Raw genomic sequence first — 13,837 nt, 5'->3', positions numbered from 1 at the left:
TTCCAATGCCTCCACCCACAGTTACATTCTAGGTAATCTTTTACTGTTTCCAACACTAGTTGAATTTTAGTTACTCTATTCCCGTGTCCAATGTACCTCCACCCTAGTGTCCCGTAAGCGCAAAAAGAAGAACTGGGAAGATGAGGACTATTATGACAGTGACGATGACACCTTCCTGGACCGGACCGGCGTCGTGGAGAAGAAGAGGCAGGAGCGTATGAAGAAGGCGGGCAAGATTGAGGAGCGTCCCGAAACCTACGACTCACTGGTAATAACCAGACTTTAAATATTCTAATTCATATGAGTATTAAAGAAACTGAGCACTTCTCTTTGTACAGTGTTATTGTTAGAGTACTTATTTGCATGTCTACTGAATGGAAAGCACAAGCATTGACACAGCAAATATCATTTCAATGTAAAAAGTACATTGGCAGCCTGCCTCTACTAGGCTTATTCTATGACACTAATGCTGTTTGCATTTTGTATTTGTTTAAACTAATAAGGTGGCTAAACTGGCAGGGGTGGAGAAGGAGCTGGCAGAGACCCAGAAAAAGCTGAATTCCGGAGGCAGAGGTGAGCCGCGTTTAACTGGTGCTATGCGTGCACACACATCGCAATCTGCTACGTTTTAAAACGTTTAAGTCTCTGTCCATTATCTGTCTTGTCTCGTGCCGGTCAAAATGTCTGGGTTTGTCCCAATGCGCCCCCAGATTCCTCCAGCTCGTCCACAGAGGACACCCTGGACGCTTTCATGAGCGCCGTGCGAAGCGAGGCGGCGATGGACGCCGTGGAGCGCAGGAAGCTGCACGTGCACGTGGCCGACCTGCGCAAGGAGGCCCAGCGGCTGCGGAAGCTGGTGGAGCTCACGCGGCCAGCCCAGATGCCCTCACTGCAGCCAAGGTGAGGCCACAAGTTAACACACGGTCAGCCCAGATGCCCTCACTGCAGCCAAGGTGAGGCCGGATGCCCTCACTGCAGCCAAGGTGAGGCCAAGTTAACACACGGTCAGCACAGATGCCCTCACTGCAGCCAAGGTGAGGCCAAGTTAACACACGGTCAGCACAGATGCCCTCACTGCAGCCAAGGTGAGGCCAAGTTAACACACGGTCAGCACAGATGCCCTCACTGCAGCCAAGGTGAGGCCAAGTTAACACACGGTCAGCACAGATGCCCTCACTGCAGCCAAGGTGAGGCCAAGTTAACACACGGTCAGCACAGATGCCCTCACTGCAGCCAAGGTGAGGCCGGATGCCCTCACTGCAGCCAAGGTGAGGCCACAAGTTAACACACGGCCAGCCCAGATGTCCTCACTACAGCCAAGGTGAGGCCACAAGTTAACACACGGCCAGCCCAGATGTCCTCACTGCAGCCAAGGTGAGGCCACAAGTTAACACACGGCCAGCCCAGATGTCCTCACTGCAGCCAAGGTGAGGCCACAAGTTAACACACGGCCAGCCCAGATGTCCTCACTGCAGCCAAGGTGAGGCCAGGCCACAACACGACAACAGGCAGAGATTTTACCAAAATGGATTGCCTTGGAGTTAAAAGAAATATGGGTCGGGAGTCGGCGATATGGAAAAATATCACAATCTTATTTTTTATGCAGTATCATGATACACAATATTATCACAATATTTTTTATTGTTATTTTTCAAGTTAACTTAAAACTACAACCTCCTACAAGGACTAAAAGGAGTAACTAAACTGGCTAACTAAACTGTAAAGAAGTATAAATTAACTGCAAATCATAGAATGTGCAGTCAGTGTATCACGATATGAAAATATATATCTCTGAAAAGGCATATCGTGGAGACATGATATCGTCTCGGCGATATTTATCACGATATCGCCCACCCATAAGTCCAGTGTGGCGTCACGGAGGTGACGGCAGTGTAACAGCTGAAAAAAATACAAATGTACCCTTCTTGTTACGTCCGTTTTATTTGCTTTCACAAAGCATAGTTTTCTTTGTTTTTGAGTGGTGCAACCATCTATCCGTCATGAGCACGAGTGGTGTGCGCATGCAAGAGAGAAGTATGTGACATGGCTGCCACCTGCTGGACGCAAATCCAACTACTGACTGTCTAGGTTCATTGATATCCATAATAAAGCTGAGCAGAGAGAGAGAGAGAGAGAGGAGGGGGGGAAGAGAGAGAGGGGAGTTGCACCACTCGGTTCACACAGGTGTGATTTTTTTAATAAGGTTCTGCCAACAGGTAGAGGCTATGCTTTCATTTACAAATGTGTAGACTGTAGAGAAACACTTTTCTGTAACTTTTAAACTACATTGAAAAGACAAAATCTACAGGAATATGTGTTGTAAATGTATTTTCTAATAAATATCCCAATACAATGTGAGCAATTATTAGTACTAGTCCTTACCCGTTGTGAGATATTGCCCCCCCCCCCCCCCCCCGGTGGCCGCGGGGGGTACTGCACCCTGGTCGCATTTTTAATTCACTAATAAATTCATTATTAATCATTAATGTGTCAAATCGAAAAGCGGGAGCGATTGGTGCAGGCAATGAGGAGATAATGCGGTGTTTCTGACACACACACACTCACACACACACACACACAGACATTGTTAGAATTATAGTATGATGTTTTATCTATTGCCAAAACATTTCCCCCATAAAATGTTTTTATATCCAATAGAAATTGGATATACAGATAGATAACATTGCAGTGCTACTGATAAATGGAACTTAAACTGTTATTTGTTTAAGCTGTAGTGGCACCGCAAATGAACAGAAGCCTAAGAAGTCCTTGCCATTGTTCGGGGCCATGAAAGGCGGCAGCAAGTTCAAACTGAAGACTGGTACTATCGGGGTAGGTACCACCCTCTGGTATAATAACATGGTATAAGACTGTCCCTCATCTTAAATTTCATGTTTGACTCTTCTGAAATCACTCACATCCTTCACTTACTCCCTGCTGACAAGAGTTACCTTTTCATCTTTCCTTCGGTGTTAAGTCCTCGTATTACAGGTGACTTTGCGCGTTTTTATGTACAAATTGGTAGTTGCAGGTTGCATTTTTGTTTTGTGGAGGGGGCTTGTTTCTTCCTGATGTTAAACCAGTGGTCAAAAACCCCAAAATAAATTGTGTATTTGGCCACAAACTTCTATCGGAAAATATTTTGGGACCCCTAACCCTATTATATTGTGTAAAAATGTTTCAAACATATTGTTGGGTTTTTTCAGGATTTTCTTTTTAAATAGCCAATGTATATATAGGCTTAAAGTGATTTGTGATTTTGATGCTGTGTTAACTCATTTTGAGTGTGTGATCAAGTGGCCTCGTCGCCTCTTTTCGGGCTCATTTTACGTAGAGCTGGGCCTCTCGTTTCTCTGGTGAAATGTGTCAACAAACACTGCGTTCCTTCTCTCCGCGTCCCCTTGCAGAAGTTGCCCCCCAAGCGTCCCAACTTGCCCGCAGAGCTCTTCAACATGAAAGAGCTTCCACCCGGCGGAGAAGAAGAAGAGGACGACGACGATGAAGAGGAGGAGGAAGCGGAGGAGAAGGAAGAGGTGGAGAGAACCACAGAGGACGAAAGCAGAAACGGTGAAGGTGGCGCTGATCTGGACGGTGGGCATCCTGAGGCGTCCATGTCGCCAGAGAGCGCCTCCTTAGGGCAGCGGAGAAAGCGGCAGACACTGCATACACCTAAAGGTAAGGACAACGCATCTGTGTCACCTTAGCTTTTAACCATTATTTTAAACTTTAGCTTAAGATCTTGTATATCTGCAATTTTGGAAAAATCGTGAAAATGTATGCAAATCTTTGAATATATGTATTTTTAAAGCGAGCGTCCCTGGAACAAAATATTTTAAGATATGGGTCGGCAGCCAAATACATATATTTTTGGGGGTCCTTGACATGAAACTGTTTGAGAAGCACTGACATACCAGTAGAAACATCATTTTTTCAGAAAACTGCCACAATTTTGAAGCCATTTGCAGAATCAGCCTTGGGTATAGCCTGACTGTGTGCCGCGGGTTCGAATCCCGATCCCGACGACCTTTGCTGCGTGTCTCTCCCCATCTTTCTCCCCCTTTTCCTGTCAGTCTACTATACTGCCCTATCAATAAATCACCGCGTTCTCCATCTGAACAGGTTTTGTACCAGGGACCCCCCAGAAGAGAAGATTTGTGTTATACATTTTTTTTTCATAAACATTCACAAAATAGCATAATGTGCAAGGTTGCAGAGCAGCACGAAATGACGATGCAAGCTTGTATATCTATTTATTTGACCAGATGAAGAGCCTTGGCTCGAAACGTCGTCAATAAATTATCTTTTGGAGCATATGAGTGTGCGGGTTCCCTTCTTTTTGAACCCAGCACCTCCACGAAGTGATGTGCGTATTTTACTATAGTTTCTGTATCTATTTTTTTGAGAAATTGTTTCGAAACTGTTCTAAACAGACGTTCTAAATTGTATGAATAACCTGTGTTGCTATACTGTATACAATGACACAGATGCTTTTAATGGTTTAACTTTTAGTTTTTTCATTAACATCTATACACCTATAGGTAATCATAATGGAAGCAAACAGTAGATGGTATTTTGTGATATGTGCGTGTGGTGTGTGTTTTGTTTACCGGTATTTTTTCTTTCTCTGCCCTCATGTCAACATTTCAAATGTATTAAACCATGATTCGGCAACCTTTTTGACATTTTATAATTTTGTGCTATATCAACATTAAGTTTAATTATGAATATTATTCATTATAAAAACTTTTCCAGACTTCCAAATTTAACTCTAAGAACACACAAAGAAAGTTATTTCCTTGACATTAAAATGTTTTGATAATCACTGATCTATTATATTTCACCCAGAAACCACTAGGTGTCAGTATAAACATACTATATCAAATTGAGACATGCCCTTCTTTTTCCCTTGGCAGCACAGCTGAGGGCATTAAATGGTAGATTCAGGTTAGGCAGGGAGGGAGACACGTGACAAGTCTTTGATAGAGCTTTGCAAGTGATGTGGCTGGCCGTGCCAGCTGAGCACATTAATTACCATATCGTTGATGTCCGGCAGAAACCACCTAACTCCATTTTTCAGGTTTTTGATTTTTGTTTCCATAAATCTATGCTATTAAACACCCTTTGCATCTGTGTGTTGGTTATACAAATGTGGAACCAACGAAAAGTATTAAAAAGTGCTTTGGACAAAACCACCTAACTCCATTGGACCCTCAAACTGTCTGCTAAAGCAGCTAACTCCACCACCTCTCTCCCCCTCTCATGCAAGTAATTGACTGAATATATGAAGTCACAATACAACTCAACTTTGATGAGGCAGTATTGCTTTGAAAAAATGTTTTTGTTAAATGTAATATTTATATATATATATATATATAATATTTCCTGAAAAATGTACATTTTGGAGTTAGGTGGTTTCTCCCCGACAGCAGAGATGTATAACAAAGGAAGATGAAACCACCTGCAGTACCAGTGGGACATGAGCTTGTTTTTCAAATGTTAGTTGGCAAATGTATTGACAATTACAAGAATATAATTTCTTATAGTTTCACCTAGCCACTACACCTTTGCCCACACCCCATTGAGACATTGAAGTGAAGTCCATTCTTTTAAAACCCAGATTAATGTTTTATTAACCTTGCTCTTATTACATTGCATTTTCTTGTGGTTTTCTCATCAGCGCAAAGTGTCAAACCAACGAGAGATGAGGTGCCGACTGAAGCAATGCAGGTACCTGACCACAGCATCCTGAAGTGGTCCGGTCTGGGTGGGTGTCACGTTTAAATTGTTTCTTTTTATCGTAATGAAAATGCTCTCAATAATCATGTAACTGTTATACACACTAGACCTGCTGTTGGCTCTGTACTTGGACCGCTTTTTTCCGTTGATATCATATCTCTTTGTCAAAAATAGCAGCTCACAATGCTCAATAGAAATGGATCTGACGGTGAGTCTGTGTGTCTATGAGAGAGTCCAGGGCTTGTGCACGCTGCCAGTAGATCAGAGTTGTCCAAAGTGCGGACCTGGGACGAATTTTATACCGCCGGCCACGTAGATTCATACCTGAATAGAGGGTATGCGCATGCATAAAGTGAGTGGCAAAGTGAGTTTAACGTTGTTTCGTGTCGTTTAATACAACCAGATAGGACTTTTCTGTTTGGATGTATGGGCTGTCAAGGCCAGAAAGTAGTTTTTTGCCACTTAGTCGGCGTTCCCGCATAACTTGCGCGTACGATGATGATGTCATGCACATACCCTCTAGTCTATTGTATTATGAACAGTATGAGACATCTTTTAATTCAAGTTTATTAACCTGGGCATTTCCCAGAGTATAATTTGTCAGTGTTTTTTGTTCCTTGTATTATTTATTTTTATTATTACCTTGCTGGTCTGGTTAACACTCTGATTGCCTGGGGTTATTTAATCCATTAAATCATAGCGCCCGGCGAGTTATAGTAGCGGAGCACTTTTACAGACGGACTGGATGTTATCCCGGATGTGGCTGTAGCAGCTAAATGTAGCCAAAACACTCTAGAGCCGATCGACAACAACGGAAGGTATGATTAAATCTACCGCGACTAGCGACAGGACCGCGGTGGACCGTCTAAGACATGATATTTTCTTAGAATTGGACGGGATGATTTAGATCAAGTTATTAACGTTTTAAGATTTTTGGTCTCATCGACAAAACAGGGGGGGAATATTTTCGATGACGTTCCACTGTTACGCAACATTGAGTGTTGCGCAACAGGCGCTCCCAGGCTGTGGAGCGATGCGATCGGCTTTGATATCAATAACCTCCGTCTTTTTGATAAAACTTCGTCCTGGGCGCTGGGTGTTGTAAATTAAAGGACGGTGAACTTCGTCCTGGGCGATCTGGCATTGCCCAGAGTATAATTTGTCAGTGTTCCTTGTATTTCTTTTTTGTTGTTACCTTGCTGGTCTGGTTACATTTGGTAATGTGAAAAAAGTTGCACTTTTTGTTCACAGCACACACCTGACAAAATACCATTGATATCAAATATTGTTGATGATAGTTAAATAGAATCGTTTAAATGCGATGCATATGTATGCAACTTTGTTATAGTCCGAAGGTACATTATGTCAGGAGATGTAGTTGACCATTGGGTCTTTTTCTAATATTGTCCGACTATTAGGTAGGCTCCAGACGAGCCTGCTGGCTCGATTGCATTCGAGTGATAGGTAACCTACTGGTGATTATCGGTTGATGACATTCGAAGCGGCTTTTGTCACACCGAAACTGAGGTTCTCATTGGCCTGGCTCTGCAGATCCCACGGCTGGAGGAGAGGACACAGCACCACAGACCAAACCTAGTGCAAAGAAGAGTGTGAAAAAGAAAGCCATTGGCCCTGCCGCCAGGGTAAGCCCTCACACACGGCAAAATGTGTAGAAATGGAATCAAACACCCTCGGAATTAAATTAACTATGAGCATTTTTTCCGTGTAAACATGAATGGGACAATAAGGAAAATGTGTGAGGTGTGAGTGAGAGAGCCGTGTTTTCCACACACACCCACCGACTACTAGGAGGCAGTAGTAGCTCCTACTGGTGATGTGTCAATATTTCACTCTTCTGTTCCACAGCCTCCAGTGTCCCTTTCTGGTCAATACCCTGAAGATGACCCTGATTACTGTGTCTGGGTGCCTCCTTCAGGTACAACTGAACCCATTCTATTGTTTATAGAATTTGCATACATTTGCTTATATGGTGCATGCATTGCTTAGCAGCTAGCTGTTAATGCTTTGTATCCAAGACTGCTCACATATATATCATATTTAGCCCCGGGTCAAAACCAACTAGCAAGGTAGAAGTAGATTATTCTTTTAAAGCTGCAGTACATAACTGAAATAAAATGAATAAAACTTTTTTTAATCAACCTGTAAGGTGGATTGTGCTAATATGATATAACAAGCACATCTGCAGTGGTTGGAGGTGAAATCTAAACCCTGGTGTGGAGTTAGTAAGTAGTTTTTTGACAAACGGCCTGTGCGATTGCAGCCTATCGTGTACCGGACGTGACGCAAATAACAGATCTACAAGTTCACAACATGCTGCAGCGTGATCCTGTGCCCTAGGATAGTGTGGTGTAGCAAAGATTTGTCTCGAAATTTGGAACGGAATTTTACCATTCTATATTCTATGCTTTATTCTTGCTACGCTGCCCGTCTTTGGGCATTGCACATAGGAGTAAGAGTACTCATTGCGCTGAACGATGGTTATATTAGGTCTGGAAATTGGGTTAAATATTCTGGAAATGTTTTGGAAATTAATTGGTAAATATGTGTGGGAACCCTGTTACTGCATGCGGCATTATCTCCCCTGGCCAAGCAGGGACTTTGTCTTGGCAGAGACTGATAGAAGTTTGTTAGGCCACACGGGACGGGACACCCACGTTCAAATCCAGAGTAAGACCTGAAATGACGGTTTGCGGCTTTAAACCTCAAACACACACTTCAATGAAGTATATTTCTGATACCAAGAGATGTCCTTTTACAGCAGGGCAAACATTCCTGTTTGGGAAAACGGGGACAGTCCTCGGAGCGGCTTTACAGGACGACAGCCTCTGTCTGTGTTGTGTTCCAATGCGGTACTGTCAGTACTGTAGGTAGATTACTTGTAAATGTCAACTTGAAGTTTATCCTGTTGCATCTAGGGCATCTTGCCTTTTAGGTTTCATAACCACAAATTGCACAGTTTAAAGGGATCAAAGTCAAAGCAATGGGGTGCCATATGCAGCTTGGATTCATTACATTGGGAAAGTATCTATCCCAGTTTCATACTTCATATGTAACTATATAATCGAAACCGCTGTGTAGATATAAAGTGATTTATTTTGAAAACAAAGTTTGCTCTTCTACATCACAGATCAGTCTGGAGATGGTCGCACTCATCTAAACGACAAGTTTGGCTACTAAAGGGAACTAACTGCCCTAACTGACCGAACTTCCATACTGCCAGGGGGAATGGCTGCAGCAACACAAAGCCATACCAGTGACGTTCTCTCTCCAAACCTTCAGCCCATCTCATATCCATGTATGTTATGAACTTTTCCTTGAGCCCCGTTGCTGCCAGCTCTTGTAATATTGTGCTATCATGATGCACCGACGCGTTACGAGACCTTAGGAGATGTCACAATAGCCTAAGGAATGAAACATCTGCTCACGTGGATGGTCTCGGAATTGCAATGGGAACGGTGTGGCTCAAGCTGTGGATCTGGGACATCATGTGGCCAGCCTGTGACATCGGTCGTCTGTGACATATGATATCCATGACATATGGAATGTGGGCAAGGTTTCAGCCTGATCTCACTGCCATTGACTTGAAAATAAATAAATATATATATATATATATTTAAAAATATATATATTGTCGCTGTCAGGAAGAAACCTCTTATCTCCGTATTCTAACTTGTTTCCGTATTTTTTTTTTCTTTTTTCGTAATTTAATGTCCTACTTGATCAAACTACAGCGTCACACAAAAGCATCAAAAGTAGCGGATCACACAAGCTCGACACGTGGCTTGTCGGTCTGCTTCTTTTGATACTTTGAATCCTGAAAAGTAACAGTTTTGGACATATGAGGTTTCCCACCCGACAGAAACGATGTAAAACACAATAATTATGTGAAACAAAATTAGTGGCGGTACTACGTTAGCCTGCCGGCAGTGTGCACATTTCAAGAAATCTTGGCAGTGAGGAGTTCAGCGGTTTGTGAGATTAGCTCCGGACAAAACGGACACAGACGCAAAACCAATCGTATATAGACATTACGGCTAGCCTGGAGGGCCACACCGTGAAAAGGGAATTCTGGAGACTTGAACACAATGTCCCTATAATAAATACTGTTGTTAATGTGGTCTGTGTGGGATTCTGAGATGGAGAAGCAGAGATGAGTGTTCACCGTCCTCTTATCGTTTCTCACTTTAAACCAGTTTTCAGAGAGGTGTTTGTGCTCTCCGGCTGCGTATAAACATAGACCCAATCTCATCAATTCTCATTAGCTCAAATTGGCAATGGTTGAAGAATAGTACTCCTCGTCGTTTGTGCAGTCACTGGGCAACAGGCCCACTGGCACCTCCACTGAGATGTGGGAATAAAGGATGGCACTTCAATTTTGTCACCTTATTTGACCCGGCTGTCGGCCAAAGCACATGGAAAATAGTCAAGGACCACACAGGAGTGTTCAATGTAACTGCTGTGACCTCAAGTCAGCCTTTCTGTGCGTTTCATTGCTGGCTCTGCAGCTATAGATCCACCAATATCCATTCTGTATCACATCCTTAGTTGGCCTCAGTCGACGGCTGGCATAACCTTTCTGGTATCTGTGTACGTGTGTTGGAGCAAGAGAGAGAGAGCATTGAAGCAGCTTTTCTGACCATCTGGTCAGTTGGATAGCTTAATGGTTGAAACACAAGCTGATAATGAGTCAAGGCAAGCTAAGTGTAGTTTGTGTGCATGTGCGCGCGTGCACACGCGCGTGTGTGTGTACGCGTACACACGCATGTCCCTCTTCAAAGTTCTCCTTTTAACAAGATTTGTGTTTACGGGTGACTCAGCTATTGGGGGTGTACGGGTGTCGTGTTTGCCAAGGGCAGGATTACTCTGCGTGTGAAATCCCACACAGACAGCACCGATGTTCATGTTGGTGTCATAGCATCTCCGTTTCAAATCCTTCTCTCTAGTCCTCACAACTCAGCATCTTAAACTTAGAGATGTCATTTTTATTTAGATGTATTTGGTTTCATATGTTTGTATTAAAAATTCAACTGTCTGTACATAGCATTTAGGTTACAATCAGTTCTTTGTTTAGCGCTACCTGTTGTTGACTAGGGCTGCAACTGTTTGTTATTTTCTTGCAGATCATTTTTTCAATAACTTTTGATTAGTTCAATAAGAATAATGTGAACTGAATCGCGTTGTTTTTGCGACTAACCGATTTAGTCTGATTAACCACTTTTATGTACGGTAGTAGTGCAATGGCATTACACAAACATAGCCAATCTACCAAGTTAACGCATTGTGAACTGGTAGATCACCTATTTTAATTTTAATTTTAAATGCTATTATTTCATTCAAATCGATAATTTGTTAGAATGTATTAAATTGAATAGTTTGACTGTTGCAGCCCTATAGATGTCTACCTCTCAAGCTGTTCATAAGATAAGGGCCCTGTTTCTTCAAGAATGCATCACTGCAAAGTAGTGTTGTCCCGATCACGGAAAAGAATATCCCTAGTATCCATATTATCGATATCATGATATTGGACTGGATATTGTCCGTGATTTTGGATATAGGGGTGCATAGGTTGGTTAGACATACCAACAGTCCTATAGTCATTAGTCAGACAAACCCGTGCTACGGGTTAAAAATCACCTGTGGCTTCCTGTGAGGTTAGGGTTTGGGGAGGATGTCTGACTAATGGTCTGTCTGACTGTTGGAGCAATATGAATATCGGATCGGTATCGGCAGATACACAAAATCAGATGATCGGGATCAGGAGCAAAAAAACATGATCGGGACATCCCTACTGTCTTGAGTTAATTCAGCTCACCATATCACCCACAACATTTGATTTCTGTGTTTGATCTAGCTTTAATTTAACCCATTTAGGACCTTAGGCCATTTCTACAAATGCCTTCTAAATGCTGAAAAACTTATGTAACTTTTTCATGTCAAGGACCCCCAAAATATATTTTGAGATCACCATCTCAAAATATTTTTGTTCCAGTGACTCCCAGAAGCAGATTTGAACACTTCCAAAAATTTAAGATATATTCAAAGATTTGCACAAAATGTTAAATATTTTTCATAAATGGCAGATCTACACCACACTTATATAGCCTATCTGCTTTTTTCCCCTTTTTTATAGCCAAAGTAATGGTTAAAGTGTTTAAATCGACAGATGCTTGCCTGGTTGTAATGTGTTAAGAAACGTGATATTCGGTAGGTTATTCTGGTGTGTGACCTATTAGTGAGCAACCAGTCGAACCAGACCAGCCAAGTCATGTGCCAATTCACCAGGCAGATTGTACACACACACACACACACACAAACACACACAAACGTCAATATCCCAGATACGAATCATGAGCTCTCTAAGGCCAGTCCCTGAGACGGAAGATTAAATCTACATACAGTGCAGTCTTCTTTTTTCTTCAGTGGGTAATCTCGATGAAATAAAATAAAATCGCATTAGTCTAAGCTTATCCAGGAAATTGGCCCTTAATGTATTACATCATACTGAAATAAAACAATGGGACGGTTTAGCAGAGGCTCAATTCATATCCGTGAAGCAAATTGATTTAAGGAGCTGACTGGTGTGTAGTGTACTGTGGCACAACGGTTGGCACCCACTGACAGCTCCTTTTAAATCTGGTGTGCACTCTGGCAAAACGGTTAGCACCCAAGGACATGAGATCCTTTTAAATCTGGTGTGCACTCTGGCAAAACGGTTAGCACCCAAGGACATGAGATCCTTTTAAAACTGGTGTGCACTCTGGCAAAACGGTTAGCACCCAAGGACATGAGGTCCTTTTAAATCTCCTACATTTGACCCACACCCTTAGCAGCTGCCTGGGTATCCTGCTGTCCTGGACACCTGCTGCACCGTGGCTCTGTGGGCTCTTGGAAGTAGGGGTGGCTGGGCGATATGGTGATTTAATATCGTCGAGACGACGCAATGTCTCCACGTTATGCCGTTTCAGAGATATATTGTGATACAGTGAATGCACATTCTATGATTTTCAATTCCATCTACCTTATTCTTACTTAAATGGTGCATTTATATAGCGCCTTGCGCTTCACATAGATTGTGCATTACATTCACCCATTCACACACACATTCATACACCGATGGCAGCGGAAACCATGCAAGGCACCAACCATGCACATCAGGAGCAATTAGGGGTTCAGTGTCTTGCTCAAGGACACTTCGACACTACTCTGGGGGAGCCCGGGTTCGAACTGGCAACCTGGTTAGTGGTTACCATCCGGCCACTCTACCCCTGAGCCACTGCCGCCACTTACTATTTTGGTCTTTATTTTAGTTTTAGTTACCTTGTAGGTGGTTGTAATGTTAAGTAACTTGAGAAAATTACCATAGAAACCAATTATGAAAAACATATTGTGATAATATTGTGATTGCTTGAAAGGATATTGTGATATATTTTTCCATATCGCCCACCCCCACTTGGAAGTAGGGCTTTTTGTCTTTTTCATATCAACGATTCCATACAAAACTAAATTAGATGATGGTACAGTACAGTTACAAGATGGGCCAACTTCTATGCAACTAAACTCACATAGCTGTGTGGAATAGTGGGGGCTAGATGTTGGCAGCACGCCCGAAATCTAAAAATGAGTCAAACTGCAGATGCATGCGGGCTAGTTCTCCCAGAACATTTGTGGCCGTAAATTGTTTTTCCACTCGCTGTAACTGATCTACGATATCAACAGGGTTTCTTATCAGAAATACCGAACAGTAATGTTATGTTTGAAGTTGTAAGAAGTTGAGCTTAAAGCTTCAAGATATTTTAGCTGAACTGTATGGTAGAGTATTAATCCATATAGAACTAAGTACATCTGCAGTGGCTGTAGGTGGAGTCCTTACTGTCTCCATTGAGACATTTAGACCCATGGTGTTGGTTAGGACATCTCCTGGTTGAGTATGAATAGATCTTAACACTAAGACTAAAGATAATAACCGGAAAACGGCGACCAACAGTCTGTCTTGAGAGACAAGACTAAACAATATCAGAAGACTAAACAGGACTAAGACCTGATGGTGTGTTATTCAAAAGGCTAAGACTAAATCAAAAGC

At 42.5% G+C, this 13,837-nt stretch overlaps 1 protein-coding gene across 3 annotated transcripts in view; it reads left to right on the top strand.

The window, feature by feature from the left end:
- Positions 1 to 13,837, top strand: part of slc4a1ap (solute carrier family 4 member 1 adaptor protein) — a 34,854-nt gene that overhangs the window by 5,075 nt on the left and 15,942 nt on the right. Inside the window, exons 7-15 of one of the 3 annotated variants that reach the window (XR_014570860.1) lie at positions 108 to 268; positions 504 to 573; positions 711 to 900; positions 2,730 to 2,832; positions 3,408 to 3,675; positions 5,678 to 5,764; positions 7,288 to 7,379; positions 7,603 to 7,672; positions 8,885 to 9,052. Coding sequence is in view for 2 of the 3 variants with exons in the window: in XM_083792292.1 (XP_083648418.1) it covers positions 108 to 268; positions 504 to 573; positions 711 to 900; positions 2,730 to 2,832; positions 3,408 to 3,675; positions 5,678 to 5,764; positions 7,288 to 7,379; positions 7,603 to 7,672; positions 8,885 to 8,934 (1,091 nt within the window). In the remaining variant the exon portion in view is untranslated. Of the gene's footprint in view, positions 1 to 107; positions 269 to 503; positions 574 to 710; positions 901 to 2,729; positions 2,833 to 3,407; positions 3,676 to 5,677; positions 5,765 to 7,287; positions 7,380 to 7,602; positions 7,673 to 8,884; positions 10,798 to 13,837 lie in introns of those variants that run through there. The other 2 variants (XM_083792293.1, XM_083792292.1) reach the window with 2 other exon arrangements.

The sequence above is a fragment of the Protomyctophum parallelum genome, assembly GCF_964188405.1.
Source record: "Protomyctophum parallelum genome assembly, chromosome: 20".
Taxonomy (NCBI): domain Eukaryota; kingdom Metazoa; phylum Chordata; class Actinopteri; order Myctophiformes; family Myctophidae; genus Protomyctophum; species Protomyctophum parallelum.
Note: the sequence above shows the minus strand (reverse complement) of the source record. Positions and strands in the feature narration are given on the sequence as shown.